This window comes from Malania oleifera, chromosome 8 (genome assembly GCF_029873635.1).
Source record: "Malania oleifera isolate guangnan ecotype guangnan chromosome 8, ASM2987363v1, whole genome shotgun sequence".
In the NCBI taxonomy this organism is placed as follows: Eukaryota; Viridiplantae; Streptophyta; class Magnoliopsida; order Santalales; family Ximeniaceae; genus Malania; species Malania oleifera.
In genome coordinates, this window is record NC_080424.1 from 92477213 (window position 1) to 92501495 (window position 24283).

At 40.2% G+C, this 24283-nt stretch overlaps 1 protein-coding gene across 1 annotated transcript; it reads left to right on the forward strand.

Annotated features, from left to right (window-relative positions):
- Window positions 1–1593: 1593 nt before the first annotated feature.
- On the forward strand, window positions 1594–6083 carry LOC131162817 (cytochrome P450 CYP82D47-like). The gene is made up of 3 exons (XM_058119413.1): window positions 1594–1762; window positions 3056–3861; window positions 5460–6083. The coding sequence occupies exons 1-3, from the start codon at window positions 1594–1596 to the stop codon at window positions 6081–6083; spliced, it is 1599 nt and encodes a 532-aa protein (XP_057975396.1).
- The last annotated feature ends 18200 nt before the right edge of the window (window positions 6084–24283 follow it).

A 24283-nucleotide genomic window follows, 5' to 3' on the forward strand; every position in this document is an offset into this window, starting at 1 on the left:
CTTGACTTTGTTGTGCAAAATATTTTTTAACAAACTATATTATTCTTTCAAACAACTCTTGAGTATATTGCATTGAAGAAAATATTTTTGAGTTGTTCTGAGTATTTGCAGCATCTTTGAAACTCTAGTGCATTATTGATATATGATATTTATTGTTTCAAAGAAATAGCTTGGTTTGAGCACTCTTGAGCATCTTACTGATTATACCATATTGAGTGTTGATAGCACAACTATTTGCATCACTAAGTTTACACTTCCTATATTGTTGATGTATGATTGATTAAGTATACTATGCGTATTGGGGTACATATCTGCTTTTCATGAAAGCATAATCATTGTACCATTTGATTGAGTGAATACTGTTGTATTTTCAGGCGAGGCTTGAGAGGGCGGTAATCCAACTCGGTAAGGATTGTGTAGGTTGAGGTCACCCTGTGTTAATTGACCTGGTTGTAAAGGTTGAGGTCAACCCTGTGCTAATTGACTTGATTGTTTAGGTGCCGCTCCACCAGTTAAGTGAGCCTATAATGGTAATCTTTGTACTTGTTAGCCGGGGACGTAGACAGTATTAGCCGAACCCCAATAACATATCGTGTGTCCGTTGATATTTCCGCACTTTATATTTATTGCACGTGTATGTTATAGTGTGAATGCGGTGCATGATTTAATTTCTGCATATCATTATTTACGCAATTAGTGTATGATTAGAAAGACCCTAAATTGTGTTATATGACTATCTCGTTTAGCCTAGGAGAGAACTTTTAAAATTCCAATTCACCCCCTCCCCCCTTCTTGGGAATACACCAAATCTAACACCCTTACTAAGAGGTGTCTCACCCCAACCATATAAATATATCAGGAGCCCTAGATATAAGAGCGGATAGAGCTCTGTAGCATTAGGGTTCAACTATTCTACCCTGTTTGAAGGGTAAGTTATTTTGTTAGGGTCTAACAAATTTTTGGGTGGTGACCCTTGGCCACTTTTGAATATTTTGGAATGTGTGTATGTAAATGACAATTGTGATAAACTTTGGTATTATGTTGGTTGGATAATTTGATATGTATATGATTTTATATTTCCTGCTGTTTAGGTATCCGTGTTATATTCTAGGTATATCCATAGTACCCATGCCAATTGGCCTTTAATTTTATCAATCTAGAAATTCACTGTAATTCATTCATGCCAATCACATTTATATTTTATGTTTAACCTTTTTTTTTTCTTTTTCTTTTTCCAGCATGTTTGAAATAGTTGCAAATTGAAAACTGATGACCCACTTCCATTCATTTTTGTTTTTTTTTTTTTTTTCCATTTTTTCCAAAATGTAAAATGTATTTTTTTTTCCTTTTTCTGTATCTCTTTTTTTTTTTGTATTTTATAAAATAAAAATTTTATTTTTTTATCTGGTTATGTAAGGTCCTGAACAATCTGGTGTCTACAATTAGTTTATTAATACTTTTTGATAATTATAAATTTTATTTGAGTTTTGCGGTTTGACATTAACAAAATGTACACGTAATAATTCAAAGATATTTCGTACCCCTTATCACATTTCATTCAGAGCGCCAAGGAAAGGAAAACTGCAGACAGGCATGGAGTTTTTCCTCCTCCCTTCCTCCTCCGCCACTTACGCTGCTTCCGCCTTCACTGTTCTTCTCTTCCTCTATTCCCTGTTATGGATTTCTACAAGTTTCCGAAAGAAGTCAGTCGGCCAAAAAATAGCTGCCCCCAAAGCCGCCGGCGCGTGGCCGGTGATCGGCCACCTCCATCTAGGGGTTAGCAAACGGTCGGTTCGGCCGAATTCGGGTAATTAACCGAATTAACCGAAAAATTCGGTTAACCAAAAGTGTTAACCGAACCGACCGAATTGGGCGTGCAAACCGAACCGGAACCGACCGAATTACCCGAACGGGTAATTCGGTTAACCATTTTAACCGATTTTAACCGATTTTATTTAAAATTGATAATTATACAAAAAAAAATTAAAAAACAAAATCTAGCTTAATTAAATACCTTATTTATTAATTTTATTAATAAAAATGATATTTTACCATAGAACAAAGAACCCAAAACAAGAAAAACGGCGATAAAATATAATAATAAACCTTCTAATAATTTCTACCGGAAATTAAAAATGAAGCAGCAAAAATGTTGATAAATGCAAACCCAAAAAACGCACATAAATATAATAACAAAAGTGGAAGAAGAAGAAGAAGAAGAAGAAGAAGAAGAAGAAGAAGAAGAAGACGAGGAGGAGGAGTTACTGACTTACTGGCTTACGGCCACTGCTCACTGGAGTCCGGCTTTGTACGGCAAGGTCACGGCGAGGTGGTGCACTGGTGGCTGAGACTGAGAGTCCGAGACGAGAGGCTCCAAGCCTCCAAAGGTGGTCCGAATGTCCGACGACTCCGATGGAGAGGCAGGAGAGGACTCAGAGGAGAGCTGCGGCCTGCAGGGCAAATCGGCACTCGGCACTCGGCGGAGCATAGAGAAACCGAGGAACAGAGGACTGAGGAAGCGATGATAAACCCTAACTCTAATCCCCAAATCCCCGATTCCCCACTGTGAATCTGTGAGAGTGTGAGTCTGTGTGTGTCTGTGCGGCTGTGCGTGTGCCTCTATGGAGTGTGGAGCCTGGTGCTGTGGACCGTGAGTGTGGACTGTGGAGTGTGGGCTGTGGACTGTGGACTGGAGTGTGGAGTGAAATGAGTGAAGGACGGAGGCCCAGATTCCCAGAAGGCGCCGCACGGAGCCTTTTTTTCCCACCAGGCCCAGGCCCCAAGCGGCCAAGCCCCAAGCAGCCAAGCGGGCCAAGCCCCGAAGCCCGAGTCGCCCGCCCGCAGGCCGCAGGCCCTTTTATTAATATAGTATAAAATTTCGGTTAATCGGTTAACTGATGTTTTTTTAACCGTTAACCGAACCGAACCCGATTAACCGAGATTTTTAAAAAATTTAACCGAACCGACCGAAATGACTTTTTTACCCGAACCGAACCGGCCAATTTCAGCCGGTTAATCCGGTTAATTCGGTTTTACCCGAATTATGCTCACCCCTACCTCCATCTCCTCGGAGGATCCCAACTCCCCCACAGGAAGCTGGGGAGCATGGCCGACAAGCACGGCCCAATCTTCACCATAAAGCTGTGCATGCACCGGGCCCTGGTCGTTAGCAATCCAGCGATGGCCCGGGAGTGTCTGACCACTCATGACAAAGTCTTCGCCAGCCGCACCAGAGCATTGGGCGTGGAGCACATGGGCTACAACTACGCCGTGTTTGGGTTCGCCCCTTACGGCCCTTACTGGCGCCACGTGCGCAAGATAGCCGTGACCCATCTCCTCTCCAGCCACTGCCTCGAGACCCTCAAGCACGTCTCTGAATCCCAAGTGAAGGCTGCCGTAATCGATATCTATCGGAGATGGTCCAGAGCCAGTGGCGGTGGCGGTGGTTCAAATGCGGTGCTGGTGGATATGAACAAGTGGTTTGGGGATATAAATCTGAAGGTGATTCTTAGGACAGTGATAGGAGAGAGATGTTTGGAAGATAGCGGCGCTGCCGACGATCGGTTTCGGAAGGCGTTGCAAGAGTTCTTCCGGTTGATAGGGTCGTTCGTGGTGGGGGACGCTATTCCGTTTCTGAGGTGGTTGGATGTGGGGGGATACGAGAGGGAAATGAAAAGAACCGCGGCGGAATTGGATCGCGCGATGGAGGAGTGGTTGGAGGAGCACAAGGGGAAGAGGCCGGTTTCGGCGGAAGACGGCGGCGACTTTATGGGCGTTATGTTGTCCGTACTCGAGCGCGACGAAGCTCTTTCGAGGCTTTCCGATTACAGCGTCGACACTGTCAACAAATCTACATGCCTGGTAAATTCTCAATCAATACAACTCCTTTTTCTTCTTCTTCGTCTTTATTACTTTTTTTTGTCTATTGGAGAAGACAATTTTCATGAATATATTTAATTCTAATATTTACTTGGGATCGAAAAGACCAAGAGAACAAAAATTAAGCCCTATTTACACATCCATGCTTACCAAATGGTAAAAAAAAAAAATATTAGAAGTTAATATTAAAAAATGAAAATAAAATTAAGCCCTATTTATTGTTGGTTTTCAGTTATTTATTAAAAAAAATGAAAATCAAATTTTATGATTTTAAGTTGTTTTGTCAACATGTTGTCAAAAAATTTAATATTCAAATATATTTTTTTAAAATTAAATCATTTATTTTGTACACACTTTTGATTAAAACTGAAATAAAATAATAATATGAGTTTAAAAAAATTTAAAATAAAAATATCCATAGATTTCAAAAAACAAATTAAATAATAAAAATTAATAAATAATATTTTTACTACTTTTCAATTATCACTTTTAGAATATAACAATTAAGTAAAATAATTATAATCATTTTAATTTTTATTAGAGTTTTTTAAATTTTTTTTATGTTGCACTTATATGATTTAGTTATATTTTTAAAATATTTTATTTGATTTATAGATAAAAATATATATTTTTAATTAAAATTTTAATTTATTTTAAATTTACAAATATTAATCAAATAAGTTGCTAATTTTGGATATTTTATTTCAAACTTTTAATTTCTTTTTCTTATTTTTCATTTTCATAATTTTTAATAGAGATACTAAACTAACCCTGAAGTTTCAAGTTTCACCTTAAAAACATAAGACACTATATATATGAATTGAATATGTACATATGCCGAGGCCGCCCATAATAGAACCCATGTTTGTTTCACAATTGGAATCAGAATCGAAATCAAAATCAAAATTTATTGAATTGTAAACGGAATGTCATATTTCTCTCTCATGTTTGGTTCAATAGTTAGTATATATAAACATAGGAACCATAAATGAGTCTAGTTAGTATAAAAATACTATTCAATTAATTTAGTGTGAAATAATAATATTATAAATATATTTATTATATAATATTATTTTATTACTATATAATAAATAATTTGTTACATTAAAATAATTTTGATAATCATGTACTTGATTATACTTTACGTATTATTATTATTATCATTGTTGTTGTTATTATGTTTTAATAATATTATTAATATTATATTTTATCTTTTATTTTATAAGTATTATATTTTAATATGTAAATTATTAATAAAAATATCATATGTTATGATGCTGTAATATAATTTATTATTTAATATAAAAGAGTAAAATAATAAAACAACCACCATAGCATTATATTATGTTATACAATAGTATTTTATTATTTTCTTGTATATATTTTAAAAGTATTATATTTTGTTATAAAATATTATTTTGATTTTACCGTAAACGTTTGAAATCAAAATGAAAAGGTATGTAAGAGTAGGAATCATCTGAATAAGATTAAGCATTACAATTCTGATTCCAATATTTAGAGTTGATTCCATTACCAAATACTACAAGTGTGTTGTCTATGGTATACATAGTTGACCGCAGGCTCTCGTGTTGGGGGGCTCCAACACCTCAACTGTGACGTTGGTATGGGCTCTCTGCTTGCTCCTCAACAATCCCCACACTCTAAAGAAAGCCCAACAAGAATTGGAAGCCCAGGTTGGGAGACAGCAACAACTACAGGGAACTCATATCAAACACTTGGTATACATCCAAGCCATCATCAAGGAGACCCTGCGCCTTTACCCCGCCGCGCCTCTAGGAGCACCTCATGAATCCATAGAAGATTGCACCGTCGGCGACCACCACGTCCCCGCCGGCACACGCCTGGTGGTGAACCTGTGGAAGGTTCACCGAGACCCGCAAGTGTGGACCGATCCAGACGAGTTTCAACCGGAGAGATTTTTGACAACCCACAAGGATGTGGATGTGAGGGGGCAGAATTTTGAGTTGATCCCGTTCAGCAGTGGCAGAAGAATGTGCCCTGGAGTTTCTTTTGCTCTTCAGGTTGTGCATTTTACACTGGCCAATTTGCTACATAGGTTTGAGATTGCGACTCTAGACAACGACCCAGTTGACATGGGGGAGTGCTTTGGGCTAACCATGACTAAGGCAACGCCGCTGGAAGTCCTCCTCTCACCACGCCTGCCTTCTCACCTATATGTGTAAGGTAATTTGCCAGTTGGTGTGATAAGAGTCTGTTAGAAGATTTCAGATCTCCAATCGCTTGCCTAGTGTTTAATATTTTAGCTTTGAGATAATTTTGATTTGGGTCAATTTAAATAAAGTGTAATATGAAATTATATTTTACTTTTATAAATTTTTCATAAATTTAAATTGAACATTCCAAATTAATGTTCCTAATATGATTTAAATTTTTCTTTGAATAAAAAAAAAAAACCAATGTTGATGTAATGATGTGGAAGTAATAAAATTAAGAAAAATGACTGCAAGCAAACTGAGTTAGAAGTTTATAATACAAGCAAACTCCTTTTTCTGTTTGCTTTCGTTTTTCCAAAGTTCTATTAGACCAATTATTTGATGATCCAATTTCATAACGCTTTTCACAATTAGTCCCTCGGCGTGCGCGCGCGCACACACACACACACATAAGACCTTCATTTGTTTAATGATGAAGTGACTTATGCTTTAACTTTAGCCCTTCCACAGCTAAAATAAAGATATATTTGTCAATACCCCAATTTTAATCAGGTCATTTTCAAGAAAATTCAGTGTAATAAAAGTTGATTTCGAATTCCGAAAATTGGAGGACCTGTTTGAAAGTCCTGATATTCTTAATTGATTCCCAGTATTTTAAATTGAGTCCCGATGTTTTTAAATCAACCCCCAATGTTTTAAATTAAGTCTTTGAGTCCCGAGTTTTCAAATCGAATCCTATTTTAAATTGGAGCCCTGTTTTAAAAATTGACTCCTGGTTATTTTCAAAAATGAGTTTAGGATATTTTTAAAATAGAGTCCTTTAAGTTTTTAAATCGAGTATTTTAATTTTAAAATTGAGTTTTTAATTAAGGGCCTGTTAATCTTAAATCGAGTCTTGGTATTTTCGAGTTGAATCTTTTAATTTTAGATGGAGTTATTCAATTTTTTTTTAAGTCTTTGAATTTTTAAATTGAGCCTTTCAAATTTTTGGAATAGAGTTTTTTAATTTTAAATTGAGTTTTTAAGATTTTTGAATTTTAAGTTGGGTCTTTTGATTTTAAAATTGAGTATTTTATTGAGTCATTCTTTTTTGAGTTTGGGTCTTTCTATTGTCGGGAATCAAGTATTATTTTTAAAATCCGGAACTTTACTTTGGAAAAACAAAATGGGACAACAAAAATAAATATATAAGAAGTTCCAAAAATAAAAGAAAGAAGGGAAAAGCAACACTGCCCAAATGAAAAGAATACATGAAAATGAGCGGCTAAAAATAATGGGTGCGGACAAAAACCTCAGGGTTCATCCAACAAAGAAAAAAGAAATTCAAAAAGAAACAAATAAAAAAGGAAAAGCCTACCAGTAGTGGAAAAATATTCTCTCCCAAAAGAACCGCGCATGTACGGGGGAAAATATGATTCTGTTGTAACTTTTTGGGCGCCAATTATTGCTAGACTCTTGGAGTGTTGGTGTTTGTGAAAGCCTTCAAACAATCCACTTGGTTGAGGGAGGGTAAATTGATGAACGATTTGAAATTCCAACATCATGATTTCAGAGAAACACCTCTGGGTCAATCCAAATTTCCCCAAATGCTCTGGTCTGTCACTGGTAGGCAATGGCATTCCTACATATACTGTTTCTGGAGCGCATGCATGACCTCAAGCAATTGCTCAATTTCTAATTCTCATTGATGGGTGTGCTTAAATTTAACGTTAGAATGTCATGCAAATGCATCCGCTCTTGTTCCATATCACACATAAAATTACAGCTCTCTCAGGATCGGGACGCATCGCATGTGCGTGGAAGCTGTTCGAAGAATTGCCACACAAAGACTTGGAACGCGATGCTCACTAGCTACTCTCGCCTGGGTCTCCACCAATGAGCTCTCTATTTGTTCCACTATATGCAAATCTCCATCGTGAAGCCCGATCACTTCTCATGCACCACCACTCTGAGTGCTTCTACGGGTGTGCGCAAGTTTTCCTGCGGAAGGGAAATTCATGCATAGGTCATTGTTTCTGGATGCCAATCATCACTAGTAGTGAGCAATTCGCTTATTGACATGTACGACAAGTGTTTGAGCCCTTCTAGTGAGAGCAGAGTGTTTGAGGAGATGACCCAGGCACAACACACACACACACTCATATACCCACGCACTAACAGCATCACTAACACACACACATGCACATGTTGGTTATTGCAACTCACTCACACATCCACTAACACAACATCACTGTTACACACACTAAACTACACACACAACACTCACCCACTGATGTGCACTGCCTACAAACACAAAAAGCCACACTATTTACACACACCATTTCATGCACTAAAGCACGAGCCACTCATTGCTACACACTCACACCACAACGCGCCAACACCCATAGGTTTACCTACACACACACTAACACACACCACTAACCCATCAATTTAAGTATTTATGATATATTCAATGCAAGAACATGATTGATAGTCGGCGCAAAGCCACAATTATGTATGTTATTCAGCGTAAGGCCGCAGTTATGTATGTATCCAGCATAAGGCTATGATTATTTATGTTATGATAGAAATCAGAAAATACTATCAATCTATTTATATTAAAACAGTATATTATCATGTACTATATGTTATCAGAACCCGGATGAAAGTTCATATCAGTTATCAGGAGCACGATACCGTAGCTATACAGTTCAGTTCAGTTCAGATTTGTGCTAACTTCCCCTGTTAGTAGAGGGGGTGGGAGATGGATAGTCAATGTTGCTTTCAGTGTAAAGTTGTAGACGTCCACCTGGCAGTCCGGACTAGGGTGTGGCGGGCATATCGTACTTATAGACATTTTTGACTCGGTAATGGTCGGCCAGCCATTGTTGGGTCTTGCCTCCGGGCTACACAACCCGTCATGGGGTTGTAATACATGAGATCAGTTAGCTATACATCTTGGGTAAATTTTAGAACTATTAGTTATATCAGATGATTTTATGAACAAAGAGATATAGTATGATTTAGTATAATTATGAAATTATATGTTTATTCAATTATAATATTATCAATGTTTTCAAGCATGCAATATGTACTGTATATTTATTGTAGCACATAAATATTCATGTTGTCACACAACTGTATTTAGTTTATTTTCCTTACTGAGAGGTGTCTCTCTCCAACTTAAACCATTTCAGGGAACCCAAAAAGACAGGTGAACTGAGCCCCACGCTGTTGAGGCGGTTGTACTACCCCGTTAGAAGGGTGAGTCTTTTGAACTAGGGTCAGTAGGTTTTTGATGTAAGATCATAGTTTTATCTTTTTATGTTTTAAGGATTATATATATATATATATATAGTAATATGGTGGAATGTAAGTAACTCTAGTATTGTATTCTATGATTGGATGGATGATATTTATATTTACTGCTGCTTAGGTGTCCGCTGTGAATGACAGATGTGTCCCCGTTACCCATGGGTTCGGATTGACTTTGTTATGCTATAAGTTAGTGGTGTCAGAGTATTCAATATGTATGATTATGTAGTAAATTAAGCAGGTCATTACATTGTGCCACCCGACACCAAGATGCAGGGTGTCCGCATCTGCATACAGTATCTATAGCTATAGTTCGGGATTTAATCAGCAAATGTAAATGCCAATACTGTAGCATGCTACGCATGAGCCCACATTTTACAGTTGATATGTGGGATGCTATTTTGCGACCTGTCAAGCAATTACACCTATATGATGTTTCTGCCACTGTTCGCAGACCTTATGTAGACTTGCTCGTATAGTTGGGCATCTGCGACTTTGGCGTGTTTGTACAAAGACATGTGTCATGCCACACAATCATCGAGCCAAAAGATATGTGGTCCACTACGATTACTACAGATCTGGACCTAGAAGAGATGTCCCTCCCTAGCTCCTTCGCACCTTGGTGTGCTGTAGATTCAGAGGGACGAACACGGTTGTCTAGTTAACCCAGTCCCACTAGCATACCGATTAGTAACAACATCCACCTACAATGGAGTTGTACTCTATGTACTATGAATACTACTTTGTAGTACTTATTGCTCATTACATTCTAATATTTATGTTTTCATTTTGTACAAGTGGAGGGATGAGATGAGGGCGTCGTTAGTTGCTCAACATACATTGCCTTGGTATAGGTTCGAGTTGGACATGCACCGAGAGCTTGAGGTATTTAATTTCAACAAATCACAGTTTTTTTGTACAATATATGTATAGTCTAGTTAAATTTTACTTCTATTTATGTGTAGTTTACATGGAGGTTGTACATCGATGAGGTTATAGCTGACTTACCCGCCAATTATAATGTTGGGATGACTTGTGGATAGCCTGAGTGCCCGTCACATGCTTTCATATTGTCGAGTGGTACCTCCCTGATTAAGGTCTGCAGTAGTTTAGCTATTGTTAGGGCATTCCCGACCCCTTCTCTACATCAAGGGTACATATACATGGGTGCGACCTCCATTCAAATGATGGACGTGGTCGAGGGGTGACTAACCTAACGACTTTCCATGGGATGTATGTGGATGCATGGGAGCATCGGAGAGAGCATATCATCCCAGTGGAGCCAAATGACAGTCCTTTGTGTCCAGATGACTCATACTTGAGGTGGTATAGGTCCATCACATGACACTTCATGGACAAGACATTCGTTGTATATATGAGCCTCGTAAGTGTAGACATTAACCCACACATAGTATTTTTGTTATGTGTATTTTATGATGTAAATGCACTAACTAAATTGTGTTCTATATTTTAGGCTGACATACTGCATGAGATAGATATGATGTCTCCAAATTCTGCAATACAAGGATTAGTAAGAGTTGGATTGATGATTGTCCACGAGGACGGACGACGGACCCATGTACCTCGACCTAACCCTCTTGTACGAGGAGGTTGAGGAGCTCCAGTATGAGGAGGACATGCTCCGCGTGCATTTAGTGGTTCACGGAGCCACTTATTGTATAGAGTGAGTACATGTTTGGTTCGTCAGCACCCTATGCATGTTTGATAGGAGCTAATATTGCAGGGTCATCTAGTAGCAGGTTGTACACCTCGTTTGACTCTGCTGCCACCCTATCCATGTCATTCCTATTGGATGATAGTGTAGATGTGAAGGACATGGATGCACCAGCCATGCCACCTCATTCTCGTCCAACATCATCATATGAGTAATCTCCTCGTCTGCTTCATATGGATGTTGATGATGTGGTACCTCAAGGCGGAGATGATAAACATATAGGACAATGACGGGGCAGAAGACCAGTTGAATATGACCAGGAAGGAGAGGGGGGACGCAGACAACAACCACCCCAAGACTGGAGACAACCTCCGTGTGGCACTTGAGTAGGCATTTGTTGTATATGTACTTGACCCCTATATTGTGTTGTACAGTAGTATGATTCTTTTGATTTCACTTGTATAGTCTTATTGCATTATTTATGTATAATTGGGAATGTTTAATTGTTGTTCTCCAATATGTATATGTGAATCAAAGTTGTGCATGAAAGTTGTGAACATACTGGTATCGATTGCCGATGAAAAATGTTTTCTTTGAACAATTGCATGGATGGATATTGTAAGAACCCAAAATATGAAAAATGGGTTTAAATATTAAGAAAGGGGCCAAAAAAGGAAATTTTCGGGTCAAGGGCTATAAAAGGAAATTTCTATTATGTATTGTGTGTATGAGTACTGGATTACATTCAACTGCTTGTATGTTGTGTCATGATAACACTCAAATGCCACACACCAATATAACCTGTATTCTTCCTTACTGAGAGGTGTCTCACCCCTACTGTACGTACATTTTTACAGGTCCTTCGAGTAACCGGAACTAGCGTCTTGGTGTAAGGAGCGTAGTGGCCGGTGTACTGCATTAGTGCTTGGATAAGTGCTAGGATTGTAGTTTTGTTGGGTTACCATTTTGAGTTGTATTTGGGCACCCAGTTTGTACGTTTTGTTATAGCCATGTTCTGCTATTGTATAGACTCTGGTATAGTACTGCATATGTTGATATAGAATGACTTTTTCCGCTGCGTATATGATTATGATTGGATGTGTTTAGGGTGCCTAGGAACCCCACGGGATCAGACCCTCATCCAGTGTACTGTATATATGATCATTTGTATGATACAGGGACAGATTAGGTTACAATTTTCAGCCCTGGGTCCCATTTCCGGGTTCGGGGTGTGATAGCTTGGTATCAGAGCTAACTAGATTACTAGATCTTGTGGACTTGGTTAGGTTTAGTAATGAGTACATACCTGAGTATAGGATGTGGATATAGGTAAAGTTGGTTGAGGGTTGTTCGGTTGCTAGACCGGGAATTGTCGATGGTATTCCGTGTTTTTTCCAGGATGTTGATTTCAGTAAAAGCAGGGCAGATCATTGATGACTTTCGTATCGATGTGATAGGACAGACCTAGACCTAGCAGGGAGTGGTTAACACGATTAATATAGATCATTGAATTAACTGTATGTATTGTAGGGATACTAATAGATTCCTATTGTATTGCAGAATGGAGCCCAAGGATAATAACCTAGGAAGTGGCTCTGAGGAGACTGCGAGTGATGAGTCTCCTTCTGTGCCTCGAGGTTTGATGAGGCAGGTATTACGGGAGATCAAGTGGAGTGTGAGACGACACGAGCACTCTCCTACTGCTGCGGGGTGCATCATTGATAGGTTCACACGCATGCATCCTCCGACGTTCTCTGGAGGACCTGACCGTACGGTAGCAGAGGATTGGGTGGAAAAGACTGAGAGGATCTTGGAGGTCCTGCACTGCACGGATAGAAGTTCTTTATACCACCTTCCAGCTGTCTGGGGAGGTGGGTTGATGGTGGATTGCAGTGAATCTGTTGGAGAGGCAAAGAGCTGGTCCTGAGGAGATGACGTGGAGCCGTTTTAAGGAGTTGTTCTTTGACAGATACTTCCCGGCTTTAGTACGCGATGCTAAGGCAGATAAGTTTTCTGCACTGACTTAGGGGAGTATGACGGTGCAGGGATATGCGGCACAGTACGTAAAGCTGTCTCGCTTTGCACCATGTATAATCCCGAGCGAGTGTGAGAAGGCTCGAAGGTTCGAGAAGGGTTTGAGGAACGATATCCATAGACTGGTGGGTATGCTTCAGATCCGCGAGTTCTTTGTATTGGTGGATAAGGCCATCGTGATTGAGACTGGTATTCGAGAGGATGAGGCAGATCAAGAATCGAGGAAGAGGATAGTACCTTCTGGTTCTCGGTCGAGATCTCGTCAGGGATCGTGGAAGAAGAGGAGCAAGGGCTCTGGTTACCGACAGAATACTGAGTACCAAGATTCTCAGGGGAGCTAGACTGGTGATCGTTGTACCAGATGTCATAGGCGGCAAGAGGGTGAGTGCCGGTCATTTGAGGGTAGTTGCTACAACTGTGGCCAACCAGGCCACAAGTCTCGTGATTGTCGAGCACCAAGGCGAAACGTGCCTGCAGTTAGTGGGGATCGAGGGAGCAACCAGATACCTCGGGGAACCATTCAGACGAATACAGCTTTGGCCAAAGTATACTCTCTTACTCCAGAGGACGCTGAGCATGCAGGTAACGTGGTGACAGGTACCTTATTATTGCTTTTGAATAAAGCTTTCGTTTTGTTTGATTCGGGTGCAACCCATTCCTTTGTATCTGTGAATTTTATGGGACGGTGTGGGGTTGAGACTCGAGATATGAATGAGGTGTTATCTGTTACTATGCCATCTTGGAGTGTATCTTTCTGTAGGAAGATGTCGGTAGACTGCCCAGTGGAAAAATTCAGGGAAAGCTGCTATTGGTGAATCTTGTGGTATACGACATGTCGGGGTTTGATATCATTCTGGGGATGGATTGGTTGTTCTCTAGTTATGCTGTGATCGATTGTCGTAGAAAGGTGGTAGTTTTCAGACCTCCTGGCCAGCAGGAGTACGAGTTCGTGGGATCGTGTGTGCGTTCAGCGCCATAGATTCTATTGGCAATACAGGCGAGGAGGCTACTTTTGGATGGATGTCAGGGGTACCTAGCTTGTATGAAGGAACCGCCGCGGGATGAGTTGAGACTCGAGGACATTCAAATAGTCAGCAAATTCCCGGATGTATTTCTAGATGATTTACCCGGTTTACCTCCAGATCGTGACGTGGAGTTTGCGATAGAGTTGCTACCTAGTGAGGCACCGATCTCTAAAGCTCCATACCGGATAGCTCTAGCAGAACTTCGAGAGTTAAAAGAGTAGTTGTAGGAATTACTGAACAGGAGATTCATTCGACCTAGTGTTTCGCCCTGGGGAGCTCCAGTATTATTTGTGACGAAGAAGGACAGGTTGTTGCGGATGCGCATTGACTACCGTGAGATTAATAAGGTGACTGTGAAAAATTGCTATCCGTTACCTTGTATAGATGATCTTTTTGACCAGTTGTAGGGGACGCGGGTCTTTTCGAAGAACAACTTGTGACCGAGATATCATTAGGTGAGAATTAGAGCGGAGGATGTAGTGAAGACGGCTTTCCGAACCAGATATACGAGTTTTTAGTCATACTTTTTGGGTTGACGAATGCTCCCGTGGTGTTCATGGATCTGATGAACAGGGTTTTCCATGAGTACCTAGATCGATTCGTAGTGGTATTCATTGATGATATTCTGGTGTACTCGAGCAGTACGAAAGAGCACGCGGAACATTTGTGGTCAGTGCTACAGATTTTAAGGGAGAAGAAATTGTATGCTAAGATGAAGAAGTGTGAATTATGGTTGAGTCAGATTACATTTTTAGGCTATGTGGTTACTGGGGATGGTATATTAGTTGACCCTAGCAAGATTGAAGTTGTGGTCGACTGGGTAAGGCCGAAGAATGTGCAAGAGGTTCAGAGTTTTCTAGGACTGGCGGGTTACTATCGTTGGTTTGTAGAGGGTTTCACTAAACTGTTTAGACCTCTGACACGATTGATCAGGAAAGGAGAGCAATTTGAGTGGACTAGTGATTGCGAGCAGTGCTTTCAGGAGTTGAAGCACCGGTTGGTTACTACTCCAGTATTGACCATTCATTCGGGGGATGGTGGATTTATGATTTATAGTGACGTGTTTCTGAAGGGCTTGGGATGTGTGCTTATGCAGCAAGGTAAGGTTGTGGCATATGCTTCTCGGTAATTGAAAGAGTATGAGAAGAATTACCCTACACATGATCTGGAGTTGGCTACTGTTGTGTATGCCCTGAAGATTTGGCGACACTATTTGTACGGGGTGTAGTGTGAGATCTTCAATGACCATAAGAGCCTCAGGTATTTCTTCACGCAGAAGGAGTTGAATATGAGGCATAGGCGGTGACTTGAATTGATTAAAGACTACGATTGCACGATCAGTTATCACCCGGGGAAGGCAAATGTGGTAGTTGATGCGTTGAGTCGGAAGTCAGAGCCTACGGCTGTATCTGTGGTTGTAACTCAGTGTCACATCAGACGGGATTTGAAGAGCTCAGGTATAGAGTTGGTGGTGGGTGATCATCAGGCTTATCTTGCTGGTTTGGTGGTCCAACCGACTTTGTTTGAGCATATAAAAGCCACGCAGGCTAGTGATGCAGAGTTGACAGAGGTTATGGAAAAGGTACAACAGGGACTGAATACAGAGTTTAACATCTCTAAGGGAGGTGTGCTGAGGTTTGGGACCAGACTGTGTGTTCCGAGCGATGATGAGATCAGAAGGACGATTCTAGAGGAGGCACATCGTTCTATATTTACGGTACATCCTGATAGTACGAAAATGTATCGGGACTTGCGTGAGACCTTCTGGTGGTCTAGTATAAAGAGGAAGATTGCTCAGTTCGTGGAGCAGTGTCTGACGTGTCAGCAGGTGAAAGCTGAACATCAGAGGTCGGCAGGACCATTGCAGCCTTTGCCTATTCCGGTGTGGAAATTGGAGCATATTTTCATGAACTTTGTGACCAATTTGCTACCAGTGCTTCACGGGCAAAATGCTATTTGGGTAATCGTGGATAGATTGACGAAATCTGCTTATTTCATACCGATGAAAGTTAGCTATCCTTTGAGTAGGCTAGTAGATTTGTATGTGCATGAGATTATGAGAATGCACGGGATACCAGTGTCCATAGTATCAGATTGAGACTCAAGGTTTACTTCCCGATTCTGGATGAGCTTGCAAGAGGCATTGGGGATGAAGCTTACTTTCAGTAAAGCGTTCCACCCCCAAACTGATGGACAGTCGAAGAGGATGATATAGATTTTGGAAGATATGTTGTGAGCTTGTGTGTTAGACTTCGGTGGTAGCTGGATACAGTTTATGCCACTTGTAGAGTTTTCTTATAACAACAGTTTCCAATCTAGTATCGAGATGGCACCGTTCGAGGCTTTGTATGGTCGGAGGTGTTGATCTCCTTTGTGTTGGGATGAGGTTGGTGAACGTCAGGTGTTAGGACCTAAACTTGTGCAGCAGGCATCTGAGAAGGTGGGTTTGATCCGGGAGAGGATTAAATTAGCTCAGAGTCGATAGAAGAGTTATGCAGATGTTCACCGCTGTGAGTTAGAGTTTGAAGTGGGAGGTAAGGTATTTCTGCATATTGCTCCAACGAAAGGAGTGATGAGATTCGGCAGGAAGGGCAAGTTGAGCCCGAGGTATATCGGACCATTCGAAGTACTTGAGCGAGTGGGTCCGGTAGCCTATAGAGTTGCATTACCTCTAGCACTTTTGAGGGTCCATGATGTGTTTCACGTCTCCATGTTGAGGAGGTACGTGTTGGATCCTTTACATGTGATTAGTTATAATGAGTTGGAAATTGGGGATACTTTAGCGTATAAAGAGATACCTGTTCAAGTTCTAGACCGTAAAGTTTAGAAGTTTCGTACCAGAGAGATACCATTAGTGAAGGTATTGTGGCGGAACCATGAGGTTGAGGAAGCTTCTTGGAAACTAGAAACGGAAATATGCCGGAAGTATCCGCAGTTATTTTGAGCACTTGCACATTATCCTACTGTGGGTTGGGATAGGTGGTTAGTCGTCGGGAGTGTGAGTATTGTGAACTCCTGAGACTGTTGTATATGTAACCACGGTATTCCTCTGCCATAAGTGAGGATATGTATGTGTATGTGTATGATGAGATTGCGCTGTGATGATCACCAGTTCGCTCTTGAGTTGTGTCTATGTATTTGATTGTATGTATGAATCTGGGAATAAAAGATGGCAAATTTCGAGGACGAAATTTTTGTAAGGAGAGGAGATTGTAAGAACCCAAAATATGAAAAATGGGTTTAAATATTAAGGGGCAAAATTGAAAATTTTCGGGTCAAGGGCTATAAAAGGAAATTTCTATTACTTCTTCATTATGTAAACTCAATCCTATCTCTCTCTCTCTCTCTCTCTCTCTCTCTCTCTCTCTCTCTCTAAACTCTTTCTACTCTCTCCTTCTCTATAGAATTCTTTACCGATCATTGACGGAATTAGAAAACGAAAGCTACCATGAGGGTCGTGGAAGGATTCTCTACAACTTCTACGGATCGAAATCTCGTTTCGAAGATTTTCGGGTTTCGGCGTAAAATCGAGGTAAGGCTCGGTTTTTAATTCTGATCCGATAGTTTTGTAGGTATCAGTTTTGTGAGTATATTCTATACTGTGATTGGTAGGTTTTGAAACTCGGTTCGCTGTTTAGGGACTTTGGAGTTTGGGATTTGCTTACAAGGTTAAGGTAAGGGGAAACTGTGTTATATTGGTTATTTTTAAAATCGGACTCGGTGGAACTGTGGTCCATGGTCCTATGTGTGTTTTGGCTACTCATTTGGGGGGATCTAACGGGGAAAATTATGAGTTTTTCATTATTGCAATTTTTGGGAAAAAAGGGGCGACGGGCTGAATCCTGGGTTTTGTTGAAAATCGAGTATATTTGTGATTTATACTGTGATATTGGGATGGTCGTGCCTTGACTTTGTTTAAACTGTATTTTCTTGGAAAACCATGTTTTTGATTACTAAATGAGTGTGGTTTGTTTGGTTATATGAGCATGCATATGTGTGTGATATGCGGAACTTCTGATAGGAGCGTGGTTCCGAAATTGCTGATTGGACCGGGATTCCAAAATGATTCCAGGTACTGAGAGTGTCCGGCTCTATATCCGAGGGCGTGTGTTTATCGCCTACCACATAGGTAAGAGTGATCGACTCTATATCCGAGGGCGTAAGCCTTTTCCGGCAGATCAGGGTGAAGGGTGTGGATCCACTAGTTAGTGCTAGTACGATGCCATGGGAGTCGAGGATTAGCCATGTGCCGGTGGCGCCGTGCTTCGCGGATAGCTTCGGGCCAATGTTGGATTGTCATGGACCGGCTTCGGGCCGATGAGTGTGACGACACTGTGTACTGATTATATGTGTGTATTGTGACGGAGATGCATATAAATGGCCGCCGTATGCGTGTGTATATGCATTGTGTGTATGAGTACTGGATTGTATTCAACTGCTTGTATGTTGTGTCATGATAACACTCAAATGCCACACACTGATATAAGTTGTGTTCTTCCTTACTGAGAGGTGTCTCACCCTACTGTACGTACATTTTTACAAGTCCTTCGAGTAACCGGAACTAGCGTCCTGGTGTAAGGAGCGTAGTGGCCGGTGTACTGCGTTATCGTTTGGGTAAGTGCTAGGACTGTAGTTTTGTTGGGTTGCCATTTTGAGTTGTATTTAGGCACCCAGTTTGTACGTTTTGTTAGAACCATGTCCTGCTCTTGTATAGACTCTGGTATAGTACTGCATATGTTGATATAGAATGACTTTTTTCGCTACGTATATGATTATGATTGGATGTGTTTAGGGTGCCTGGGAACCCCACGGGGTCGGACCCTCATCCAGTGTACTGTATCTATGATGATTTGTATGATACAGGGACAGGTTAGGTTACAATTTTCAGCCCTGGGTCCCATTTCCGGGTTCGGGGCGTGATAGCTTGGTATCAGAGCTAACTAGATTACTAGATCTTGTGGACTTGGTTAGGTTTAGTAATGAGTACATACCTGAGTATAGGATGTGGATATGGATAAAGTTGGTTGAGGGTTGTTCGGTTGCTAGATCGAGAATTGTCGATGGTATTCCATGTTTTTCCTGAGATGACGATTCCAGTAAAAGCAGGGCAGATCATTGATGACTTTTGTGTCAGTGTGATAGGACAGACCTAGACCTGGCAGGGGGTGGTTAACACGATTAGTATAGATCATTGAATTAACTGTATGTGTTGTAGGGATACTAATAGATTCCTATTGTATTGCAGAATGGAACCCATGGATAATAACCTAGGAAGTGGCTCCGAGGAGACTGCGAGTGATGAGTCTCCTTCTGTGCCTCGAGGTTTGACGAGGCAGGTATTACGGGAGATCAGGCGGAGTGTGAGGAGACACGAGCGCTCTCCTACTGCTGCGAGGTGCACCATTGAGAGGTTCACATGCGTGCATCCTCCGACATTCTCTGGAGGAACTGACCCGACAGTAGCAGAGGATTGGGTGGAAATGACTGAGAGGATCTTGGAGGTCCTGCATTGCACGGATAGGCAGCGAGTTCTTTATGCCACCTTCCAGCTGTCTAGGGAGGTGGGTTGATGGTGGATTGCAGTGAATCTGCTGGAGAGGCAAAGAGCTGGTCCTGAGGAGATAACGTGGAGCCCTTTCAAGGAGGTAATCTTTGACAGATACTTCCCAGCTTCCATATGCGATGCGAAGGTAGATGAGTTTTCTACGTTGACTTAGGGAGTATGACAGTGCAGGGATATGTGGCCCGGTACGTAGAGCTGTCCCGCTTTCCACCATGTATGATCTCGAGCAAGTATGAGAAGGCTCAAAGGTTTGAGAAGGGTTTGAGGAAGGATATCTATAGACTGGTGGGTATGCTTCAGATCCGCGAGTTCTCAGTATTGGTGGATAAGGCCACCTTGATTGAGACTGGTATTCGAGAGGATGAGGCGGATCAGGAATCGAGGAAGAGGATGGTACCTTCTGGTTCTCAGTCGGGATCTCGTCAGGGATCGTGGAAGAAGAGGAGCAAGGGCTCGGGTTACCGACAGAATACCAAGCACCAAGATTCTCAGGGGAGCCAGAATGGTGATCGTTGTACCAGATGTCATAGGCGGCACGAGGGTGAGTGCCGGTCATTTGAGGGTAGTTGCTACAACTATGGCTAACCAGGCCACAAGTCTCGTGATTGTTGAGCACCGAGGCAAAACGTGCTTGCAGTTAGTGGGGACCGAGGGAGCAACCAGATACCTCAGGGAACAATTCAGACGAATACAGCTTCGGTCAGAGTGTACTTTCTTACTCTAGAGGACGCTGAGCATGTAGGAACGTGGTGACAGGTACCTTATTATTGCTTTTGAATAAAGCTTCTGTTTTTGTTGATTTGGGTGCAACCCATTCCTTTGTATCTGTGAATTTTGTGGGACGGTGTGGGGTTGAGACTCGAGATATGAATGAGGTGTTATTTGTTACTATACCATCTGGGAGTGTATCTTTCTGTAGGAAGATGTTGGTAGACTGCCCAGTGGAAATTCAGGGAAAGCTGCTACCGGAGAATCTTATGGTATACGACATGTCGGGGTTTGACATCATTCTGGGGATGGATTGGTTGTTCTCTAGTTATGCTGTGATCGATTGTCGTAGAAAGGTGGTAGTTTTTAGATCTCTTGGGGAGTATGAGTACGAGTTTGTGGGATCGTGTGTGCGTTCAGTGCCACAGATTCCGTCAGCACTACAGGCGAGGAGGCTACTTTTGGATGGATGTCAGGGGTACCTAGCTTGTATGAAGGAACCGTCGTGGGATGAGTTGAGACTCAAGGACATGCGGGTAGTTAGCGAATTCCCAGATGTATTTCTAGATGATTTACCCGGTTTACCTCCAGATCGTGAAGTGGAGTTTGCGATAGAGTTGTTGCCTGGTAAGGCACCGATCTCTAAAGTTCCGTACCGGATAGCTCTAGCAGAACTTTGGAGTTGAAGGAGCAGTTGCAGGAATTGTCAACATATAGGGAAAAAAAATATAGAAAACAAAGAAAAAATAAAATAAAATGTAACCCTTACCATTAAATGTCAGCATATATGGAGAAAGAATGTGATTCACAAAATGACATTCAGAGATTTAAAAATAAAATGGTATCCTTGACTTTTTGATAGACCATGATAGTTGGGAATTTTGGGACACAGATTTATAAAGTAATAGTTTGTTTTATCAATTTGGTTGGAGGAAGATTTGGTGAGAAATTTGAGGAGTTTATTTAAAAATCACAAATCAAAAATAAGAGAGAGAATGTGTAACGCTCTGACCTACCACGTGGGGCTCGAGGAGCTACTTAAGTGATATCTGTGTACCTAATACCATAATCAGTAATATAAATGCAGCAAAAATAAATAAAATATCCTCCATAATCCATTACCAGAGTTCTAAAGTACCTTTATACACAATAGTTTCCAATTATCCATATTACAACCCATTAAAACAGTACAAAAAAAAAAACAACTCATTCCATACACCCATATTACATACTCAGGGCTTCAAACCCAACTTATATACAATAGAGTTCTTATTGACACTCACAAAAACTAACTGGCTATCACCCCACCCCGGAGTTCACTAAACTCGACCTCGAGATGGTCCTGAAAAGATAATTTGTATATTGGGTTGAGACACTTCTCAGTAAGGCAGATTAAGTTAATATCAGTGTGTGGTCAGCATGCATTTAGTGTTTACATAAAACATTCATCCTTCATTTAACCAAAAATAGCTATTTTACATTATACTCACTTTACATAGTTGAAAATACTCGTGTCATTTCTATAGTATAACCAGTTCAATAAATAAGTAACATCATTTACATAAATCTACAGATATGCATAAAAGACACTCCCTGTGATTAAACACCATTTACTTCCCCCATGGTACAGGTTGTGCAGCTCGAAGGCTAGACTATGGCCTGGGAGATCAATCCAGACAAAGTCTGAAAACTAAGATGTAGTCCTAGGAGGGGGGTGAATTGGATTTAAAAATTTCTTTTACTTCTTTTTAATGTATTCTTGACTTCTTATTGATTTACCAATAATATCCAATCCAACTCTATATACCAATAAAGTACTTAAACAATCAAGCAATCAATCAATCAATCAAACCAATCAATTTTTTCAATTAACCACAATATCCGATCAAGATGGTTATTTTGTTTGCAACCCTGCATATATGAATTTGTAAGCCTTGTAGAGAATGTAATTTGTTTCTCAATTTAATATTCAACAAAACATTCACACTCTTCCCAAAATTTAGAATTCAAATAAACTCTTAGTTAATTTATCTTTGGGATGTTAACCAATTAATGTACTCCCATATGGTTTCTGCAAAGTATGGTTTAACCAACGTACTCCCTTTCGGTTTCCGCAACCCAAATCAAAATTAGACTTTAAGTTTACTTGATTTCCAAATATACGTAGTATATATGATTACAAATTAAATCATCTACGCAATTTATATGTGCTGAAAATAAAGAGTAAGAGAAAGAGAGAGTGAGACCACGATTTTTATGAGGTTAAGCTTATCCCCAGCCTACGTCCTCGCCTTTGGCAAACCACCAAAAGATTACTAAAATCAGTTCCTTTGCCGCACGGAACAACATTGTTTATACACTCCTTCAGTAGGTTAAAGCTCGCCTCTCAAAACGATATACCCTCATTCGATCACTTTTTTAATTAGGATATACCCTCATTCGGTCACTCCTTTAATTAGGCTAGAGCAGCACTTCTATAAGCGATATCCCCTCGCTTAGCCAACGATCCGAACACCTCGAATCGTCCAAGAACTACAAAAGATATAAAGTAATCTCTACATATAATAGCACTCTCAAGACAAAGTAGATTAATACAATTTCAGTTCTAGGTACTTCAATAATTTAAATACCAATAAGGAATAGAATTGAAGCTCAAGTGTAGAATTCACCAAGGGTTCCTTTGTGATTTTAGAAAACTCAGTATAAAAACCTTAAGTTGGTGTTTTAGCAACAATTCAGATGATTTCCCTTCAGCAAGAGTTTGAGCAATATGGAGCTTTGAGAGAGATTGAGAGATTTGATGCAAGTATGTTGTGTGATTGCTTGATATTTGAATTCTTGGGTTTAAAGGAGTATTTATAGGCATTCTAGGATTAGTTTCCTTGTTCCCAAAGTGACTTGGAGTATTCACAAAGTTTTTATAATGTGCATATTTGAAAAACCAAAATTTGAAATTTTTTCGTTGGAATTTTAAAAAGTCAAAACCTATTGAGTCAGTTTGCTGGACAGATGACTACGTAGTGTATTTTCACAGGGTTAGTCGGCTGGATAGGCAACTAACACCCTTTTGTCTCCCAAAAATTTAAATGAGAAAATGGTCAGTCCACTAGCGTGACACGGTTCATTTTGGGTCAGTCGGCTGGGTACTGTCAGTCGACTGGGTACTTTCAGTTTATTGAGTCAGTCGGCTGGACAGTTCATTTTTCTATTGTTTCTATGTCAGTCGGCTGACTAAACCAAAGTGTTTCTAGTATGTTGGCTAGGAAGACCCTTTACTGATTTTTCCTTTTTGGTTTTTCAAATTTTGTTTTGCTCACATGTTTTAATCTTTCATAAAATATTTTTTTGGATTTTAAAATATGTCTCTAAGTCCATAAATATCCCCTAAAGAGTTTCAACAATATTTTAAAATATATTTAAATATTAAAGCACTTACATAAAGACTTCTAAACTATAAAGACCCGAAAAATTAAAATGATTGAAATAATAATAAAAAAAGATAAAATAATAAATAAATAAATAAAAGAAATGGCATGGGAAAAAGAAGAAAAAAAATTAAAATTAAAGAAATTAAATTAAATTAAGATAAATTAAATAAATAAATAAATAGTTATTAAATTAAACATTTTTACATTGGATTAAAAAAAAACCAAATTGAAATAAGGGAATATATATATATATACATATACATATATAGGTTACAGAGGCACGCAATCCCCCCTCTGGAATTTTTATTTTCCTGCGCGTTCGTCTCTGTCTCTCTCCTTCTCTTAATTTCTCGACGAGTTTGCAGCGGATTGGGAAACGCAAGGTGCCGTTGGATTCCTGGTTCCGCTGCCGACATTTCTACTGGAGTAGATTTTTCATGGGAATGACTTAGGCACTGCTCCTGGGGAAAGGTAATTTTTTC